The 23,221-nt window shown below is 32.8% G+C and overlaps 1 protein-coding gene across 1 annotated transcript; it reads right to left on the bottom strand.

The window, feature by feature from the left end:
* Positions 1-12,498: 12,498 nt before the first annotated feature.
* Positions 12,499-22,925, bottom strand: LOC127719762 (sialate O-acetylesterase-like). The gene is made up of 6 exons (XM_052226055.1): positions 22,906-22,925; positions 20,104-20,198; positions 18,958-19,088; positions 17,317-17,471; positions 14,538-14,736; positions 12,499-12,753 (listed from the first exon to the last, which is right to left on the bottom strand). The coding sequence occupies exons 1-6, from the start codon at positions 22,923-22,925 to the stop codon at positions 12,499-12,501; spliced, it is 855 nt and encodes a 284-aa protein (XP_052082015.1).
* Between the last annotated feature and the right edge of the window lie 296 nt (positions 22,926-23,221).

Here is a 23,221-nt window from a genome sequence, read left to right as displayed (position 1 = left end):
AATGTAATACTTGTATATTTAATAAAAGTATCTCCTTACGAATTTATCAAAATTGTCTCATTGTCATCTGTATTGTTATGTATTATTTTATTAAGACAAATACGTGTATTAGCCCGAGACGTAGCCGAGGTCCAATGCAGCTTATCAAGACCAAATACGACTGTACGAGGACATAATACAGATTTAATATGAAAACACCCATTGCATGTCACCTTTATAAAATAATGTCTCAAGTATTCACAAAAGATATGACTAATACAGGATCAATACAAACATCTATTTTCTTACACCTGACTGTAAATCACCAACAGCTTTTATCGAGACCCAATATGACAGTATAAGGACAAAATTACTATCACCTGACACACATTTTGGTGTTTCTACAATTTGCGATGAATAGCACTTTTATTTACCGGTGAATAACCCTTTGAGACTCTCGATTTATACACGAGTCATCTCCCATCACCCCATCACGGAAAATGACGTCACCGAAGTATGTAAACAAGATGGCATAGGTCAGGTTAGAAGTACATGCAGTTACGTGGAAACAAGTATTGGAAATTCTTCTAGTGCCGAGGATAGCTTTCATGTACGGCCCTTTTCAGGACCAGCAATATTTTACAGAAACAGTCTACATTTCATGTACATGCGAAGCATTATAAGAGCTTCTTTAATATGTATATTCAGTGGTTCAAAATTCTCTTTTACTGTTAGTTTGGTTAAATAAAACAATTGTGACCGCTTAGAAGCGGTGTATATTCAAGTTTGTCTACCCTAATAGGTTATTTCTCTTCAGGCTGGGCTCCAAGGGAAATAGATTGTTAGAGATGACAATTTTCGTTACATACGTTATATGGTGTTTTTTTTTCTTTCAGAACGATAGGTAACTCATTTGAAAAAACAACCCGGAAGATACCAATTTTCAATAAAAAGTGCTTCAAGGATTCAAAATTAAAAAGTGTATTGCCAGGCAAAAAAGAGAAAAATAATTAGTCTGAATCAGTTCATTTCAAATTGCTGAAAAAATAATTTGCTTTTTGCGGTTAAAATGTCATAAAATCAGAGAAAAACATTTCACCCCCTTTTATAAAGTTAATATTAATAATATGATAAATTACTTACCAAATAACTTTTTTTTTCATACACCGAAACAATTGTTTTTTTTTTGCTTCATGCAATTATAGTAAAATTCTAATTCAACTGGATAGTGCAAGTGACAACTAACGTTCATATCTAGTTATTTCACCTTATAATTGAGCCGTTATGCCTAAACGCATGAGAAAAGAATATCCCACATCAATATGATCGGTAAATTGGGATACAATTTCCGCAAATCTTGTTTTCCTGCATATTAGTCAAATAATGCATTTTAAGTTTTTCTTTTGTCGTATTACAGAACCTATGAGTGTTATACGACAAGAAAAACCTTAATATGCGCTCACACATTCACCCTTTCTACGGACCATAATTGTATATAATCAAAGAAAATTTTATTACAAGAAATGAAAAAAAAAAACCAACTTCAACATCAAACTTCTTGAACGTCTAACACTTCGCGTAATACACACTTTCTAACCAGAAGATAAAATCATGTATTAGACCAGCTTAAATTCTGTATTAGACCTATGTTTCAGTATTAAGACCTGTATTGGTGGCCAGTTTTGAGACACATTGAATAGTAATAAATGGACAATTTATAATGTAAATTAACTCATTAATATTTAAAAATGTTTTTTTTACAAGTTTCACTGAGAAATTATGACCGAGTGCAATAAGGTATTGAAATATATATTGTCTACATCAGTTTACGCACCCTATCAACCGACCACATACATTTAACAAATCAAGAAAACACACAGGGAAACTTTTTTGTTTTTGCTAAGGTAAATATTGTTTTTGTTCAGAAATGATCGGACAGACAGTGTTAGTATAATATCAGAAACATTAACCGTCTGGTAATGGTAATTCTCTTATGGTCGTATATTTTCTTCATGAAGAAATATTTCTCGTATCACACTGAACAGAATATGATATGGATGAGTGATACGAAAAATGCGCTAATTTGGTTGGCCAATCCTGCTGTGTGTTACAAAATTGCGACAAAACTATTGATCATTCGTTAGGTCAATGGCTACTTTCAACGTCACAACGGACCCTTTGCAATGGAGATTTGTGATTTCGTCAAAAATATACAAAACACTGAAAGGTTTTACCTGAAGAATTAACGCATTTCTCCAATTTTGGTAACAATAAACGTTCATTTTCTGTTAAAAGAGGGACGAAAGATACCAGAGGGACAGTCAAACTCATAGATCGAAAACAAACTGACAACGTCATGGCCAAAAATAAAAAGACAAACAGACAAATAATAGTACAGATGACACAACATAGAAAACTAAAGACTAAGCAACACGAACCCCACCAAAAACTGGGGGTGATCTCAGGTGCTCCGGAAGGGTAAGCAGATCCTGCTCCACATGTGGCACCCGTCGTGTTGCTTATGTTATTACAAATCCGGTAAATAGTCTAATTCGGTAAGTCATATTCGTGAAAAGGGAAGGGTATTGTAGTTACGACATAAGGAACATATCCGATATCATCTGTGAAACGGTTATTCCATAACGGTCAACCAACTCGTGATGGCGTCCGTAAAATTTACGAAGGGATGACTTCAACTTCACCATTTGGAACTCTTGGTTTAATAGCTTCCTTGTGAGCAGCAATCCTCTATCAAGGAAATCATGATAGGAAACACAAGCCCGGGAATATCGTATCAATTGGGAGATATATACTCCGTATGCAGGCGCTGCTGGAATGTTGCTACATAGAAATGGAAAGTTCACAATTGGGAAGCTGAAATCATCTCTTTTGTCGTAAAGTTTTGTTTTCAACCGACCCTCATTGTCAATTTCTAGATGTAAGTCAAGATATGAGGCAGACTTAACTGTATCTGTAGTATCCTTTATCTCTAGTTCGATGGGATAGATTCGTTTAACATAGTCACCAAATTTTGTATTATTTAGTGAGAGAACATCATCTATATAGCGGAACGTAGAGTTAAAGGATATTGCTAACTTCTTATCTCTCTTCCTAAGAAGCTCCTGTATGAAGTCAGCCTCATAATAATAAAGAAACAAGTCGGCAAGAAGAGGGGCACAATTGGTTCCCATTGGAATTCCGACAGTCTGTTGAAAAACACGTCCTCCAAACGTAACAAATATGTTGTCAATCAAGAAATCAAGCATCTTGATAATGTCAGTTTCAGAGACTTTTTTGTTTGAATCAGAGTGATTCTTTACAAAGTAGGATTTATCCCTCCCCAAACGAAGGGATGACTTCAATGTTTGTCTTTGGAATATTTTTGAATCCAAATCATATTCATGTCTCTGCTGGTGGACATTTTGTCCCCGAGGACATCATCCGCCCAGTTGAAAAATTGCATGAATTTTGTCAGTTTGTTTTCGATCTATGAGTTTGACTGTCCCTCTGGTATCTTTCGTCCCTCTTTTATAACCACTGGGTCGATTTCTCTGCTGGTGGACATTTTGTCCCCGAGGAAATCATCCGCCCTGTAGCAAAATTGCATGAATTTATCAGTTTGTTTTTGATCTATGAGTTTAACTGTCTCTCTGGTATTTTTTGTACCTCTTTTATAACCACTGGGTCGATTTCTCTGCTGGTGGACATTTTGTCCCCGAGGAAATCATCCGCCCTGTAGCAAAATTGCATGAATTTGTCAGTTTGTTTTTGATCCATGAGTTTAACTGTCTCTCTGGTATTTTTTGTACCTCTTTTATAACCACTGGATCGATGTCTCTGCTGGTGGACATTTTGTCCCCGAGGACATTATCCGCCCAGTAGCAAAATTGCATGAATTTGTCAGTTTGTTTTCGATCTATGAGTTTGACTGTCCCTCTTGTATCTTTCGTCCCTCTTTAATGCCATCAGAGGTTTATTTTCACATTAAACTACCTTAGTCAAGCGTACATTCGAAATGACATAAAACATAAGGATAAACAAAGCTGAATAAGTAAAGTATCATACTGTTTTTTTAGGTTTTATTACAAGACGTAAAACTCGTTCCATATTTTTGTTTGATTGATTTCATATGGAAACACAAAAGCTCGTCTTAAAGTAGGTATTGTCATTTTTTCTTTGATTTATTGCTTTTTATTGTTCTTTGGGTTTCCTCTGCCTCTTTTTTCAAAACAATGCGTAGAATTTAAGATGTATTCAAAATCTTTTTCAAAAATGATTAACAATTCAAACTACTAAGTTCTTTGCTCTCAGACTTTAGTTTTCTGAGTAATTTTTTGTGAATATGTCATTTGTTTGTTTTTTGTCGTGTTTCGTTTTTTTTCCCATTGCGTTGTCAGACTTATGAGCTTTGAAAGCGCCCCCGGTATCTTCTGCTTCTTTATTTTCCACTATAAATACATGTATTGAATTACCAAAATTCTTATGCAACACAACAGACCCCACGAACCAACAACATCCGTTTTCTCCAACAAAAATTCCGACTTACAAAACAAACACACTTCAACGTACAATATATGGTCAAGGTAGCATGACTTGATACAGGCACACAATGTGGTGATGTAAAATGGTATTACATGCGCACAACTCTTCGACTACTTGAACCATCTGTCAAAGAAGAAAATAGACAATAAAGAACCTGCACAATCAATCTACCAAAAGGATTATCATTAACTTGAACAAGGATGTAAAAGACATCTCAAAATGCCGAAAACAGGTGCTCGCTACTACATGAATCTTTTTAAATGTATATTTGGTCTGGAGCTGGCATGTCAGTTACTGCTAGTAGTCCTTTGTTAATTTATGTATTATTGTCATTTTGCTAAGTTTCTTTTTCTTTTGTTACCTATGCTGACATCGGACTCGGACTTCTTCTAAACTGAGTTTTACTGTGCGTATTGCTGTGTATTATTTTTTTCTACATTGGCTAGAGGTATAGTGGGAGGGCTGAGATCTCACAAAACATGTTTAACCCCGCCGCATTTTTGCGCCTGTCCCAAGTCAGGAGCCTCTGGCCTTTGTTAGTCTTGTTTGATTTTTAATTTTAGTTCATTTATATGTTTTGCAGTTTAGTATGACGTCCATTATCACTGAACTAGAACACATATTTGTTTAGGGGCCAGCTGAAGCACGCTTCCGGGTGCGAGATTTTCTCGCTGTGTTGAAGACCTATTGTTGGCCTTCGGCTGTGGTCTGCTCTTTGGTCGGGTTGTTGTCTCTTTAAAACATTCCCCATTCTCAATTTTATTGATGCATGTTCGAAAAACCATTATGCATTTCTTAGATATGAACTTATTCAAAAATAAGTTGGCTTCATTTAAATTGCGTGGTTGCTTACATTTATATCAAAATCTTTTTATGGCAGACAGATACTTAAACGTTAAATATCTGCATAAAGCAATTGAAAAACTCGTACACGTATTTGAATTACGTCGAATTGAAAGCAGTTGCAAAAGAAACCAACCTACTATTCATAACCGAACCAACAACATCCGTTTTCTCCAACAAAAATTTCGACGTACAAAACAAACACACTTCAACGTACAATATATGGTCAAGGTAGCATGACTTGATACAGGTACACAATGTGGTGATGTAAAATGGTGTTACATGCGCACAACTCTTCGACTACTTGGACCATCTGTCAAAGAAGAAAATAGACAATAAAGAACCTGCATAATCAAACTACCAAAAGGATTATCATTAACTTGAACAAGGATGTAAAAGCAACACAAAATGCCGAAAACAGGTGCTCACTACTAAATCTTTTTAAGGCAGACAGATACCTAAACACTAAACATCTGCATAAAGCAATTGAAAAACTCGTGCACGTATTTGCATTACGTGTAATTGAAATCAGTTGCAAAAGAAACCAACCTTCTATTCATCTAAGCACACACAAGCTTATGCAGGTGCGGCATAAAAAAACAAAGAAAATGACGACCGTTTACTTTTCTATCAAAAAGTTAAAATGTATGACCATATTTCGTATTATGACTCTATTATGAATTATGGATTGAATGTGGTTATAGCTGCACGACGAACACACTGCGATGTAATTTAGTGCCAAAAGCGATATGGGACCTCAAATGTTTAAACAGTAGGTTTTCTGTTCTTTAATTAAAATTTTTTTGCAATCCATCGGGTTGTGCTGTTCAAGAATAATATCACATAATTGCAAGTCAAAATCAATGGTAGATTTTTTTTCTGTCAGCATTTGTAGTGAGGAAAATTTTCTCAAAGACGTATAAACGAAGGGACGTGTATCAAAATAACGGATGAACACATCTCTTTCTTTTTAAAAATTGTGGGTTTTTTTTGGGAAAAAAATGAACTATGAATGTTTGTATTTTAACATAAACATGCAAAAATCAATCTCAGACCATACATTTTGGAACATCAGGTGTACTGGAGAAACATTAGTTGTAGAATTGCATATCCAGTGCAGTTATTCATTGCAGTTAAAGTGGTACCGTTGATGTTTTTGTAATGCTGTTGTCATCTTAATATGTCATTTTTCATGTAAATATTTTATAAACGTTACTTCTGATAAGTAATTTATCAATTCGAAAACAGATTTGGAGGATGACGCAGACATACACATACAGTTATCTGATTATAAAGAATAGATTGATTTTCAGTTTTTGATATTTCAGTGTTATCTTTACGATGTGAAAAGTCCAATCATCAATAGTCAAATACGTCTTTTTTTCAAATCAGAAATAAGTATGAAAAAGTTCGAAAAATATGATAGCAAAACTATTTACCGGGGTAATAGTTTTTCAAACTATTGGTTGGCAAATAATCTGTGGAATGAAATAGCACACATATTTATTTTTTCTTACAAAGAAAATGTTTCTGAGAGATAATAAAAAATGCTATTTTCATTGTTTAACACTCTTTTTTTTAATGTGAAACTTTTTGCAAAGTTGAGATTTACTATTGATTTTAAACTTTTAAAATTTCTTCCTCTTAGAAATTTGACAACGTTCGAAACTTATGCTTTTTATTATATTGACCATGATTGTATGCATGGTCAGTTTGATAATGAATGATAAAGGATGTATAGATAGTAAATATTTGTAGCATATTTTCCATATACATTTATGGTCTTGACCCGTTGAAGACAATGTACGATTGATTGTTAATTGGTTCCAATTGGATTAAAATCTAACAACTGTATATAAACCGTTTTGTGTTATTCTTTCAAAATGACACTGAAAAATAAGCAATGGTGTCGGATGTAAATGTTGAACATTGAGGTTATACTGTTTAAGGCCGGATTAGACGAAGCCCAAAACCGGTTAAAGGTATGGTGATATGGGTAGGCGGATTCAAAAGAAAAGTGGGTTCCTTCTACATTTTTCGACATAGTTCGCTGAAACAGGAAGATTTGCACATATGTTGAAGTTGTGCACCTACTATTATGGAGGAGTTGGAGAAATGATTTCTCATTTTTCCAGACCTCGGAACTTAGTCTTTTTTCAACAAAAAAATATATGTAGATATGTAAACAAGGAATTATAAATCTGTCACATAACATACATGCTGATACAATAAACATTTATTACGTTATGTATCAGTATTAATCAATTTTACAAATATTCTATATAGCTGGAAAGTATCACATTAGTTTTGTTAACCTAATTTCTTCGGAAGCTGCCTCTTCATAGTCAGGAATGAAATATGATAGTTTTTCATTCGGTCCATTGGTTGAATGAGCATAACGTTTTATTTTGTCAGGTTTTATGGACGTCCTCCTTTGTTTAATTTAACTTGGAGTTCAGTATTTCTGTTAATACCTTTTTACACAGCTAAATACTAGTACGTCACAAACAAAGAGAGGCGAAAGATATCAAAGGGACATTCAAACTCATAAGTCGAAAATAAAGTGACAACGCCATGGTTAAAAAAGAAAAAAAAGACCAACAGACAAACAATAGTACACAAAACACAACATATAAAACTAAAGACTGAGCAACACGAACCCCACCAAAAACTGGGGGTGATCTCAGGTGCTCCTGAAAGGTAAACAGATCCTGCTCCACATGTTGCAACCGTCGTGTTGCTCATGTTAGTACAAACCCGTTAATAAGTCTAATTCGGTAGGTCATATTCTGGAAAGAGGACGGGATTGTAGTCACGACATTAGGAACATATCCGCTATCATCTGTGAAACGGATATTCCGTAACGGTCAACCAACTCGTAATGGCGTCCATAAAATTTACGAAGGGATGATTTCAACTTCACCACTTGAAACTCTTGGTTTAATAGCTTCCACGTTAATTGTAACATGTTTATTGTTTTTATGAATAATTATGTATCCTTATTATCTTTTAATTTGTGTTGCCAATATTTAACCGATCGCGTAGAATAATCACATATTTTTAATTCTTAAAATTATATAAGAAAATTCATTGCGCAATTTGATCAGAGAACTTTGTTCAGATTAGATTAAAATTAAATACTTGATGTAAAAGATAGCTTAAAGAGTCAAACGTTCGACTTATATGGACATTGATTTGTAGATGCCTTTTAATATTTAATTTCAATTAAACAATTTTTTGTTAGCATGTAAGACATGTAGCTGATCTAGTAGCACTTCGCCTAAAAGGGAATAAGGAGGGGTTGTTTTTGCTCTCAATTATTTCAATTGTAATTTTAGGAAAGCCACACTTGATTTTTATTATTTATTTTTTTGCGCCAGATCAGAAATTTAATTGTCAAACTCTTAAGACACCGCATGCCCATTGTCAAAACTATTGTGCATCATCCAGGTTGGTAAAAAGTAGAAAACAGAGGACCACTCACTGATAAATGGATCTGTGATCAATAATTTCTTGTAGTAAGGAAAAGATATGACCAACAGATGGCAAAAATAGATTAATTCTTAAATATTTTAGCTTAATACAATGTATAACATAAATGATTGAATGCTAAATTGTCAAAAACATGTCAATATTGACCGGTTGCTTAAAATAGACATTTTACACAGTCATCTTGCCTACTCGAGATTTAGTCATCCATCTATTGGCTTTTCTGGATTTGGGCGTTCCTGTTGCAAGTCGGCCCAAAGGTGCGATTTCTTTTTGTTTGCGTCTTTGTCAAATATGCTATCAACTACAAAAACACTTTTGTTGGTAACTTTGTTAGATTTATTTGTACGTTTGTTTAAATATTTCAGTCGGCTGTGTTACATGTATGTGATGTATGTTTACACAATAATGACTGCTGGATCCTAATTATTGTCAGATTAAGCTATTATGCCAGTTTGGACTGTCTACTCAATTTGGTCTATATAGTGGAACTATTAACAGCTGTCATACAAGTGGAAGATTAGCTAGCTATAAAACCAGGTTCAACCCACCGTTTTCTTAGAAAAATGCCTATACCAAATCAGGAATATGACAGTTGTTTTTTATGTTTTAATGGACTTCCCCCCTTTTTAAATTTACCTTGGAGTTCGATATTTTTGTTATACTTTTTTATTGTTAATATTAGATCGGTGTATAGTTCTGAATCTAAAATTTTCATTTCCGATCCTACCTCCATAATACTTAGTATTCAATCATTCTTCTCTTCTTTAATTTGTTTTCTAGACTCTTGTATATATATTTATATAAGAAGCATTTTCATGCCCCACCTAGGGGCATTATGTTTTTCGGTCTGTGCGTCCGTTCGTCCGTCTGTCCCGCTTCAGGTTAAAGTTTTTGGTCAAGGTAGTTTTTGTTTTGATGAAGTTGAAGTCCAATCAACTTAGAACTTAGTACACATGTTCCCTATGATATGATCTTTCTAATGTGAATGCCAAATTAGAGTTTTGAACCAATTTCACGGTCCACTGAACATAGAAAATGATAGTGCGAGTGGGGCATCCGTGTACTATGGACACATTCTTGTTTTCCTTTTATATTTGTGTTTTAAGTCTTTCACATTGATGTTGGTCTCTGCTTATTGTCTCGTTTTGTCAGTTTTCGTTTCTTGCAATGGTTTGACCTTTCACTCTAATCCCTCTTCGAAGTCTACCCAAGAGTATGCTTTATTTCTAAGCTTATTAATATATTCCCGATTAAGTCACAGGTCCCACCTGAGTGCATTTGAAATCGATAATTACCAAGTTGTATTTGAAGTGAGTAAATAGACAACTAAGATCTGAAGTAACAGTTTTGCTAAATTGTCCATCCTCTGTCGTCAGAATAAGACACGTATCATTGCGATGTTTATTTTCTTGTACGCTTTTCTGCATTAAGACGCAAATACCACTAAAATAGAAGAGATGAATGCAACATGAGAGTCGAATTGAAGACTGGTATATTAATTAAATATAAAGAGGATACAAAAAGAGAATAATTAAATGTATTATTTTGATATAAAAGAGAACAGACTGATGATTAATAGAACATAAGTTAACATAAGCAAGTCGTAAGACCATCCCGATTAAGACTATATTAGGACAGATTTTTTTATAGTATAAGATGTAACCTGGGATGGTTTTTAAAAGATAGTCCTAAAGTATGTGATTAAATATATCTTAAGATCTGTCAAATGATGTTTTCGAAAACTAGGCTCCGGACTGTTTATCTAAAATAAAGTAAAGAGGTTAACTCGTAACTAGCCCCCTGCCTGTCGATACATTTATTTTTGGCATTGCACAAGTCATGACTTCTTTGACGGTCCATGACGTTAAAATACTAAATCCCTGGGATATGTTTTAGTTGATTTTAGTCTCTGATGCATGATTTTTTATTATTAATTGTTTTTGGCTTTTAACTAGCTGTCAGTAACTGCGAGTACTCTCAAATCGTACTTTCTTGTTTATTTGACCTGTTGATACTAATTGTAATGCTTTTTTGTTATTTAATGTTATTCCGGGTTATATCTGGTCTATATATCAGCTTTGATAAGTGTTTGGTATTACTATAAATTTTCACTTCTTCGTACTATGAACATCAATATTATTTATTTTGTAAAACTATTTCCTTCCTCCATTTGAACTGTACACGTTTCCCTAACAACAAAAATATTTTCATTTACTTGTGTTTAAAGTAATTGCAAATGGCTGATATTTTTGTTCAAGCATATTGTTTTTCTTAAATGGTTTAACATTTCACAGCGGTATAACATGTTACTTTAATTATTCTTTCCTTAATTTATTTATTTTGTATTTACATTGTATCATAGATCAAATTTATTTGTTCAGTGTATGTTCACTGGTGTTAATATGTCTTTTGATTGAGTTAAGCCATTTCAATTGATATTTTATAGTGTGTCTTTCTATGTTGTGATGTTACACTATTGTTTCAGATAAGGGTAAATGTTTGGTACCATTAAAACGTTTAAACCCGCTGCAATTGTTTGCACCTGTCCTAAGTCAGGAATCTGATGTTCAGTAGTTGTCGTTTGTTGATTTGGTTCATAAGTGTTTCTCGTTTCTCGTTTTTTTATATATATGACCGTTGGTTTTCCCGTTTGAATATTTTTACACTAGTAACTTTTGGAACCCTTTATAGCTTGCTTTTCGGTGTGAGCCAAGGCTCCGTGTTGAAGACCGTACTTTGACCTATACTGGTTTACTTTTATAAATTTTGACTTGGATGGAGAGTTGTCTCATTGGCACTCATACCACATCTTCTTATATTTATTGGTCTGTATTTTGGCCTAGAGGCCTGGAAGTTAACGCCAAATATTTGAAACAGTAGATGTGGAGATGTGTGATATATTATTTAGAGTTTTAACCCTCAAAATATCCTTATATACGTGCCGAAACAGAAACATTTACTAGACATTCAGCATAAATACCCAAAGACGTCGTCAGAGATATGTTTACATGATAGATAGAAAATGTATTTAATATTTTTGGTCTAAGGCTGGTATAATCATACATGAATTAAATGTAAAATTAAACACTTACGAATTGTTAATTGTTTCAGATAGTTTCCTTAATCTACTCTGGATTTAATTTATGCTAAATCGTCGTATATAAGTATTTGTGAAGAAATAAACCCTTTTTTGAAAAGTTTGCGTAGGAACTGAAAGTTATTTGTTCGGCATTAATTGATATGTAGATTCAGAGAAAGGGATTAAAATACAAAGTGAACATTATTCAGATCCAATCGCTGCTCTACAGATATTTACAATTATGTAATAAATAGTGTAAATGATATTCAACTGAAAACTGTAATACGCCGCATGCTATCCGTATAAGGGGCATATGTCCTAAAGAAAGAACAAAGTACATGTAAAACATTTGTTATCCAATCTGCAATAAAATTGAATATTTTTGTCACGTGCTACATGTGGTAGGTATCTATTGTCATACAATTCTTTTTTTCAATTTATGTTCTGTATCATATTCAAATGTTAATAGTATAAGATGTGATTTTTTACGTCATATTCACACGGGGGAGCAGGTGCGTGAACTTTGATGTCATCGCAAGAAAAAACATTTTCAGGATACACTTTTATTGAAAAAGTCTTGTTACAATAAAAGGTGGAGAGGGAAGGTAGTTTGATGCCCCATAGATAGCACATTGCTTAAAATCACACGGACTTTCACTCCATTCATATCGCAAACCACCAATAGAATGATGACTCAGGCTGCATTTTGATGTATCCAAAGTTATACTTGATGTATCATGACTCTTAATTGGTGCATTGATCCAACCATTATCCTCTGCATACGCATGACAAACTTTATGTCTTGTTGTACAGCATATCTGAAATAAAAAAATTAAACGATAAAGTAATACGATATATATATAATTATCATAAATATAAGACATTGTGGTTACATTAATGTTGATTTCACGACTAATAATTCATATCAATTTTATTAATTGGCAGCATATTCAAGTTGCCTTTTGTACTGTCTTGAATCTTGCTGTTTTAATCAGATTATAGAACCACACAAAGTATTTAACAATAGACAAAAACCAACATTAAAATTGCCAGAGGGTAAAAAGGTAAAGATTGAATCTAAACTGTCAAATATCTGCCATTAACTCCTAAGGACAAAGCCACTGATATAGCTTATAATTCGGTATGGGTTTTGATTACTGTTAAAGGACGTACGTTGACCTATAGTTTCTTACATCTTAGTCATGTGGTCTCTAGAAGATAGTTGTGTCATAGGCAATCAAACCACATCTTCTTATTTTTATAAAGATTGTTATATGTAAATAAAGGCAACCGATGACAAGGTTTATGAATTTTGAAGAGCAAAAACACAGATATATATACTAACGTTTCGGAAATGTTATCTATTACTGACATCAAGCTTCAAGTTTTCAATCTTCTGATAAAGAAATCAGTCTTCTTACACTCAACGACCGAGTATTGTATATAGCAATCAGTGAACAGTACAGAAAACACGATCTTGTACAACCCATAAGGAAATGTCAACATCGAAAATAAAATAAATCAAAATCTTATTTATGTTTCGACCTGTAAATAGATCATCATAATTCAAGACGCAATGACTAACCAATGAGTATTAGAAGTTAACAAGACATGTGAAGTCCTCTTAAAGTTCTTGTCTATCTTATAAATGATATTATTTATTATTATCAAAAGCTTCATTTAAAATACGTACACTCCCGTCAGTGGTATAATTTAATTTAGATTAATCCATATATCTAGTATAAACTTTTGTTAGTTTTGAACAATTTATAACATGCTCATCTCTGTTGAAAATGTTATCTCTTTCTAGAAACTTCAAACTCTATCATATATAGCCAACTACATGAGACTTGTATATTTTAGTGAGATGTAGTATACTATATAATACCTTCAAAGAATAGCAAAATGACAGTTAAACTGGACATATCTTCATGTTTCTCATAAATGTTGATATAAAGATTACCATGACAATTGCCAGTAATAATAGTAGATAACATTAAAGTTGGATTTTGTAATAGTTAATTTGAGGATGTCCCCCCTCTGTTCAAAAAACAAGATTTTAAAAAGACTGCTATAAATTGATAGTATATAAATAAAGGAACTTGAAAAGTAGAAAAAATGACAGATGCGTGTCCTTGTTTTTTTTTTTTTTACATAAAATCAATTGTAAATTCGGCGGGAAATTATTCTCTCTAGATTTTTTATACATTTAACATTACCAACTATTTACTTTCAATAAATATGAAAAAATAACAAGGATTTTATAAGAATTTCAAAAATGATTTACAAACTATCAAAATGAAATTATGAAAAGAAAAGTAGTAGTTAGCGGGCAAAATTAATATTGGCACTACATTGATAAAACTAGATGATTCCGAATATCTGACAAAAAGTCAAAAACAAGAGTAACGAACATCCTTTAGTGGACATTTTTCATTTGTGTATTTAGAAAAATATGAATAATTTCGAGATTATTGATAATCTGAGTATTTGCAAGTGTTGTTGAACTTTTTTATCAGATGATGTTTCCGGTTGAGTGTTTATGAAGTTAACCTATAAAATTAGTTTCCTAGCAGTTAACCTAAACATTTTAATAACTCACTTGAAATCCTGTTGAGCTCCTTACATCAATGGGTGATCTTCCATTGTCGTATTCTATAATAAGAGTATTGCTATGACGATGCAAGGTATATGATGAGGGATACGGCCCCTGATAATCAATTCCACTTCTTTTATAAGCAACCGCTAAAGCTCCTAAAACTAAACGAGCTGCTACATCATGCTTCAGACGAGGGTGAATGCTGTGAAAATTAAAGTTATATAAATCATTCAAAGCATCAAGAGAGACTTGATGGTGTGAACATATAAATAAGTGCATAGATATTGTTCCTAGTGCATACTTATCATCATGGTCATAGTTCAGTTTATCAAATATCAACGCCTGTTTCTGTATTGACCATGGTATAGAATCGAGGTTAGCTCTGCACAGAAAGGCCATGGGCAAACACAGTTAATCGGGAATCAATACAAGGTATTTGATAGAAAAGTTACATGCCAATTCACAACAATGGTCATTCTCGTTTCCATAAAATGTGTGGGTCTTATATTCCACTAACTTCTAATCACGTCATTACTCCTTTAAAATGACACATAATTATTTGACCTACTTTCATAAATCAATGATCTTTTTATTCAGTAAAAGAGAATTTATACCGACACGTCTATAAAGAACGACAAATGATAACCGTCAACTATATGATATGTGTAGATGTTTTCAAAAATGGACATTTATAATGTTCTGATCTCACTGTTTGATACCACTGCTGGTAGCCGTTTCGTTCCTGAGGATAACACCAACCCAGTAGTCTGCAATTTTGTAGTGACATGAAATATCGTTGATAATTATGTTCATTTTTGTAAATACTGTTTATATAATTTTTTAATATTAAAAATACTAAGGTTTATTTAACCCCAGGTATAGATTAACTGAGCGGTATTTGGCAAAACTTTTGGAATATTTGGTTACTAATGCTCTTCAAATTGGTATTTAATTTGGCTTTCCAACTGTTTTGATTCAAGCGTCACTGATAAGTCTGATGTAGACGAAACGCGCGCCTAGCGTACAACATAATAAGCAACGCGTGCCTAGCGTACAACATACATGTAATAAGCCTGGTATCTTAATTTGTTTTTTAAAACCACTTGGTCGATGCTTCTGTGTGAATAATCGTTAACATAAACAACATATATTACAAAATATAAAACATGGATAGGCAGCAGAGAACAATAGTAAATACTATAACAAATGTAAACTTATAGAACTATATGAGATCTAATATTCTATGCAGTTATAAAAAAAATACAACGAAAGGCTTACTTAAACAATTGAAATAATTACAAATTTTTATGATTATCAGGCCAAAAAAAGAAAATCCACTACGTATATTTGTTAATAGTCAAACTGTATTTTCATAATCAAGATATGTTGTAATACAAATTGAAAATTTCAATCTACAATAAAAACAAAGTTTATAACATTCTTGAACAGTTCTGCAAGTGTTTATCTTCAATGCGAGTTTTAATAGCACCAAGGGCGTACTTTGGCCTATAATTGTTTACTTTTTACACATTGTGACTTGGATGGATAGTTGTCTCATTGGCACTCATACCATATCTTCTTATTTATATCTGTTGATATTGTGCAAGTATCTTGATATAACAAACATAATGTAATCCAAGGTCATAAAAAAGATTACGTATGTTTGAAGCCCTGTTTACATAATCATTGTTAATATCGTCATTCAAGAGTTTATAAACATCAAATACATCCTTTGGTTTAATTATAATAATACGTCGATGTCACTGATGGTGGACATTTCGTCCCCGAGGGTACCACCAGCCCAGTAGTCAGCACTTTAGTACTAACATGAAATATCATTGATATGTTCATTTCTGCAAATTTTCTGTTTTTAAAATATCTAAATATTCGAAACACTAACGTTTTTCTACCTCAGGTATATATAACTTGCCTTTGCCGTATTATGCACACCTTTTCAAAATTTTCGGTTATTAATGTTCTTCAACTTTGTATTTGTTTGGCTTCTAACTGTATTGATTATAGCGTCACTGATAAATCTTATGTAGACGAAACACGCATCTTGCGTACCAAAGTACAAGCTTGGTATCTTTAATGAGTTTTTACTACATATAGTATAAATAAAGGCAACAGTAGTTTACTGCTGTTTAAAATTCATAAACCGATTAAGAGAAAACTAATCCGGGTTACAAACTAAAACCGAGAGAAACACATCTACTATTAGAGGAAAACAACGGAACAACAGAAACACTGAACTGCAACAAAAACAAACGCCAGCATACATAGAAACGGACTATTTGATAACACCTGCCACATTCCTGACTTGGTACAGGACATTTAAAGAAAAATGGTGGGTTGAACCTGGTTTAATGGCTAGCCAAACCTCCCGCTTATATGGCAAAGTCAAAAAATATCGCTAAAATGACAACACTACGTGACAGGAACACAGTATAAACAAAAGCAGGAACACTCAGCTCAGAGAAATGCATAAATAAATAAATATAATAGTACATTACAACATGTGAACCGCATATGTTTCTCGAAAAGACTACTTGGTAAACGAATTATTCATAGGTAATTATCTAAAAATCAATCCACTCGTATGGCTGGCATATGTATGGTATATGATAAGTACCAAATTGATACCAATTTGAAAATAAATCGTACGGTGGTAGGTTAAATAGAATACCACAGTTAACATGTCAGGATAGGGTTTGGAAAATGGAGTCCTGTGATGTTATTTTATTTTGAAACAGGAATATACTGAATGGATAAGAATACATACGTCCCACGTGGTGATGCATAATCTGGAAGGTCTAATGCAACAGCCATAAAGACATTTTTTAATCGATTGTTTGGAACTTTCCCATGATTGGCTGTCTGTGCCCAGCGGACTTGTGGAAAGGTACCTACTTCAGACGTTTTTCTATTCGGTGCTAACTGGAAAAAGAAGGGAAAAAAATAATCTCGAAGAGATAACAGTCATATATTTCTAACGCTTACTAGAACATCATATTTCAAAATTGAGACTCATTGATATGTGATTTTTAGTTTTTATTAGAAAAGGATTTTCACTTCCTCTTGAATTATAGATGTTTATAAAGCTTGTCCGCTTGCCCTCTCTTTATAGCTATCAGGGCAATGACTAAATGTATACTCTTTTATTGTAAGTAATCAATTATTCACATGATAACCATTCTCTGAAAAGTATTAAATGACAATACAATGTCACTACACTTCGTCTTAACAAGGCGTCAATAAAAACGGTAAATTCCAGAAAATACCTTACTTTATCTGAAAGTTGCCAGTCCAACACACAATTGATTATTCAATTGCATAACAAATGCAGATGGCTTCAAGTACCTAAAGATAAGACTTTTGAAGCTTACTCACTTGCATATTGTTGCAATGGAGAAACATCATTACCTAAATAGCTGATTAAAGTGTTAAGGTTATTTTCCCATTTTTTGTGTCTGAAACACGATTTGGTTTAACACAATTTAGTGTCTGTTAATTATATACACTAATTTGTCGACGATTTGTCTTGTCAACCCCAAATCCCCTCTCTCTGTGTTAGAAATTGCATATCAGTAGCTAAATTGATTCTAGAATTTGACGTATAAGAATTACCATTACATATTGTACGATTTGATTTTATATTGGTCTATGTATAAAAAAAAATTCTTGCGCAGATGAAATTTCATAAAGGCAACAGTAGCATACCGCTGTTCGAAACTCATAAATCGATAGAGATAAAAACAAATCCAGGTTACAAACTAAATCTGAGGGAAACGCATCAAATATAAGAGGAGAACAACGACACAACAAAAATACAACATTGAAATGTAACATATTCTATCACCAAAACTTCTGAGTTTGATGTAATAATCTTAGTTACAGCTAAAAAAATGTTTGACAAAAGCAATGACTCAGAAGTTCAGGTAATAATCATTAAAAAATGAAAACAACACGTTTAAATTTCAAGCGTTCGAAGCGCTTCTCTGGATTTACCTTCATAAGGAACACTCACAGCCGAATATTTGAAAACCGAGGATGTATAAGAACAGAAACAGTTGAAGAGCTATATGACCAAACAGGACCTAAAAAAATAGCCAAATCCATCCAAGGTCAAATTTGCCTGAGGGAGTTGAAAGGTGTTCTGGCGGATTTGTTACCTTTGAAAAATAAATTGGCGCAAATGAAACACCTTGAAACTAGATAGCAATTTGCACATATTTTTAGGGATTATGTTAAATCACTGGTATAATTAGGGATTATATATAATCACTGAAATGAGGGAAATAAATCCTTAATTATAAAACTCATTTCCTAATTTTGTTCACTGCACATTAATTGAAAACAACATGATCCGTATTTTCATTCCAGTACTTTGGATCTGATCTACAGGGTATGTGAATTTTCTAACCTGGACAAATCCAAATGGAAACATGGCATCTACGGTCTGCAGAGAAGCAGAATGGAACTTGGAGCGCCAGTCGTCTATCATTGCTGGAAATCTACATGAGTAATCAAACGCGTTTCCATAGTTAGCTTCTCCTGCAATTATTACATGTATTAAGTGATTATAAACTTATATATACGGAGCATTGCATACATTTGTGTTACTAAAACATGAAAATCTCAGGAACAATAGGGAAACGTCCAAATATTAACGATATATATGAATAAACGGAGATGTGAGGTATAGAGACAGAAAAACATTAACAGATATCTAGAGCGTTAAATTAACTTTATAATTTGTGTTTTTTATCTACAGTGATATAATACAGTATGGCCTTCAGTAATAAACAAGGTAACAAAAGAGACATGGACAATGGATCTGTATTTAAATCGGATTTGGATGTTCACGCAAAATAATTATGTTCAATTGCTGATTTTTTCCAAACTTTCATCATCTACAGCAATTGATCTACCATGTTTTAGAACAGTTTGTAATGTGTAAAACTTTTGGAAAATTTTTAAGTCCTCGAAAAGCTATGATGTGTTTGCTTCGACACCTCCATGCGGCAATGAAGGATCTTTAAAAAGTCAACAATGAAAAATAGTCCTATCAAGCTTTATGATTATCTGGACTACTTCAAAGCCGATTTGTTAACAATTGAGAATTATCCTTCTCTGTTTTTAACGTTTCGTTGATGCGAAAATACTTTAAAATCTCAAGTTATGCTTTCAGAAAATATCTTGTTACATATGTTAAATAGTGCCGCATATTGCGTTTTTACCTACAAGGTTATTGTGAAAAATATTTGGAACTTTTTATTTTTTTAACGATACATCTGTACCCACAACTCATTTTTGCAGGAACATAAACAAGCGATCGATTTAATTGCATGCAATGAGTTATAGGAGGTCTGTTTGTAAAGCTTTTATATTAAAATCATTAGACATAAGTTCTCAATTTTGTTTAATGTTTAGAACTTTCGCAAAGCAAATTGGTCTTAAAAACTAATGCAGATGAAAGAAAATACCAAACCGAACATAAACAATGTGCAGGTTTTTTACTTACTTGTTTCAGTTTTTTAAATAACAACATACAATTTAATTTTTATACCTTGATACCAAAGTGCTCCATATATTGTAGATTTTAAGAACGGGTGGATCATCGCATTCCATAACACGGTATTAGAGCGTGAAGTTACCGGTGATCTAGAAAACAATTGTGTATTGAAATCAAATATTTGTAAATAAAAAAAAATAAAATAAAACTCCTTATATTATTTCTAAATTTTGATAGTTTTCAAATTTTCTTATTTTTATTCTGAAAAGGATATTAAACGGGTGACCATTAAATACTAATCAGTTCAAAGGTTGGATATATCCATAATTGTTACCTCCTTGAATTAGTACTAACAATATCTGATATTTTGAAATATTTTCTGCTTTGTGTTCGTTTCCGCGCTTCAAAGTTAACTGGTTTTTGTATCTGGAAACTGCCTTTATATAAATAACGTTGATTTTGAAGTCAGTTTATATTTGATATTTCACAGGATTTTCAAAATTTCAATTTTTAAGGACACACAGGCAACATAAGTATAAAACAAAGTATAACGTAATGCAATATACACAAGCAATATTATCTATAATAAATAGTATACATAGCATTTTTACAGTACACTCAATAATCTAGACGTTTACAAAAATGATTTAACAATGTAAAAAAGTATAATGGTTCTTACGGACTTATGTGTTGTTGTGTTGAATTGCATTTCTGAAGAGCATCTGGTGATGACCATGCTTCTATCGGAGTACCTCCCCAATCTGAATCGATCAATCCAATAGGATAACTTACATGAGATGATAAATATTTTCCAAATAGCCAACAAACAGCTGAGAAATATTTGACAGTATCTGAAATAAAAAAACACTTTCAGAAATTTGTAGGACTTTTCATAAAGTATTGGACAATAATGAAATGAGGCCGTAATGTTAAGTCAGGCAACACTAGAAATAAGACAAAAATGGAAGTAAAACAAAAATGAATGTAAGACAACAATGGAAGTAAGACAACAATGGAAGGGAAACAACAATGGAATGGAGACATATAAAGAAATGAAAAAATAATTTCAGAAAACAATATATAAAGGTTACAACAATTAATGTATCTTAGAAAATTTTATTGAGACAGCAGTATAGGTAAGACAACAATGTAAATACACAACAATAAAAGTGATACAACAATGAAATTTAGATACCAATTTAATTGAGACAAAAATGTGAGATAATAATGTACTTGAGACAATAATCTTAAGAAGACAACAATGCGGGACAACAATGTACACGAGTAACCAGTCTAAATGAGACAACAATGCCTGTTAGACAACAAGCTATGTTAAATTGATTAAAAAAAAACAACATTAAGTTGTTGAGAAAACAAAGAAAGTAAGACAAAAATCAATGCGAGACAACACTTTACCTGAAACAGAAATATGAAGCAACGATGATGATTATGCGAGACGAAAAAGTTAGCGAGGTAAAAAAAAAAATAGCTGAGAAAAAACTCACTTTTCTGTTTTCTAACAACTTCTGTTAGCTCTGTCCTCTTTTTGAATCACTCAGCTACCGGGCACCCCTCCCCCTCCCCCTCCCCATATACGCCAGTGAGAAAGCAAACGACTTAGATGGCAAACAAGATTCCTTGAACGCGTGTCCGACGTAAAACAGAATAACTAAAATATCAGTTACTATTACATGTACTTACATGGTATACAAAGGCGCCTGAAAGAGGGAAATTGCAGACTACCCAGTGGTCCAATGTGTAAAATATATGAAATTTAAACTCATTATTCCTCAATGTTACGTAATGACGTCCCAAAGAATGGACTTTGTTATTTAAGTAGTATACTATACTAACATATTCTTTTAAGTGTTAACCAATTATTTCGATAACATTGGTGTACTCCAACTAATGGAGAAAGATATTGAGGAGGGAAGAAATACCGAATACCACCTGGAACATTTAGTTATCAGTAATATTTGACAAAAAAAGAATATGAAGGAATAAAATAAATTGATTTTTAGACAACAAAGTGCACTGACGTTCTTAAAGTAGTATAGGTGATCATAGATAGTTGTTGAGTTAAGTTGCTTCCCGAGTTTCCCATAAATAATAAAGATAATCAAATTCACTGCCTCTGATTTTTGTCAAAAAGGTAGACATTCAATATATCTTGTTTTTAATGGAAAATACTTTATAGACTGTTTCATTGGTTTTTTACTATATATATTATCTATAATTGAAACTGTGTTGCGAGTACGATGCTTATAACTGCTAACTAGGAGAAAAGTGTCAAAATAATAATATGGAAATGGGAAATCTGATATAAATGTAGGTAAGAGATCGACATAGCAGCCATAGCGGACTACCTTCCTACGATTCATATCGTTTCAGTTATATAAAAAATGTAGAAGATGAGAGAAAAGAATATATTGGTTATAAAAAGAAAAAAAATATTCGTAGAAGAAAAAAAATACACAAACCGTAAAGGTAAAACGGGATTGCAAAAATCTTATCGCGCAAAATTCGCGCAAAATTCGGGATGTGCGATACTAGTCCAAATTATTCGTAGGAAAGTGCACAGCAAAAAATTGAAAAGTTGATTTTGTAACACTTGATTTTGACTGTTTAACAATCAATTTCACGTTGTTGCGTCAGAAACTTTCTCTTAAAACGTGAAATTGTTACGGGAACACCTGTGATGGCTAATAATGGCGGACAAATAGCTATAAGGATTGACCCGTCTGTCTTACCCAGGAGTTGTTTTTATTTCAAAACATTTCTTAAATTGATCAAATAATCAACAATTGAGAATAATCAACAATATGCATGTTGATTGAATAAAAGTTATTCTTTTACCTGCTTTCGGCAATAGCCATCTTTCACGCAAATTTGTCCTGGTAAATTCTGTGAGCGGAGTTGTTGACAAATGTGCTTTGGCTTTAAATAATCTGATATCCTGGTGACTTGAAGTATCGCTTATCTCAGCTGTTGCGTTAGCGAGCTACATAAAATATTAGATAGATATTTAAAGAATTTTGCAATATTTTTTTTTATAGCATTAAAACAATTCTACCTTTAAATACTTGTAATTCTTTTTTATTCTAAAATTTGAATAAAGGACAAAAAATATGACCGACAAAAGCATGTATCTCCAATAAATGACGCTTAGGTA

Source organism: Mytilus californianus, unplaced genomic scaffold (assembly GCF_021869535.1).
Source record: "Mytilus californianus isolate M0D057914Y unplaced genomic scaffold, xbMytCali1.0.p SCAF_1, whole genome shotgun sequence".
In the NCBI taxonomy this organism is placed as follows: domain Eukaryota; kingdom Metazoa; phylum Mollusca; class Bivalvia; order Mytilida; family Mytilidae; genus Mytilus; species Mytilus californianus.
The sequence above is the reverse complement of the archived record's forward strand: the minus strand, read 5'-3'. Positions and strand labels throughout refer to the sequence as shown.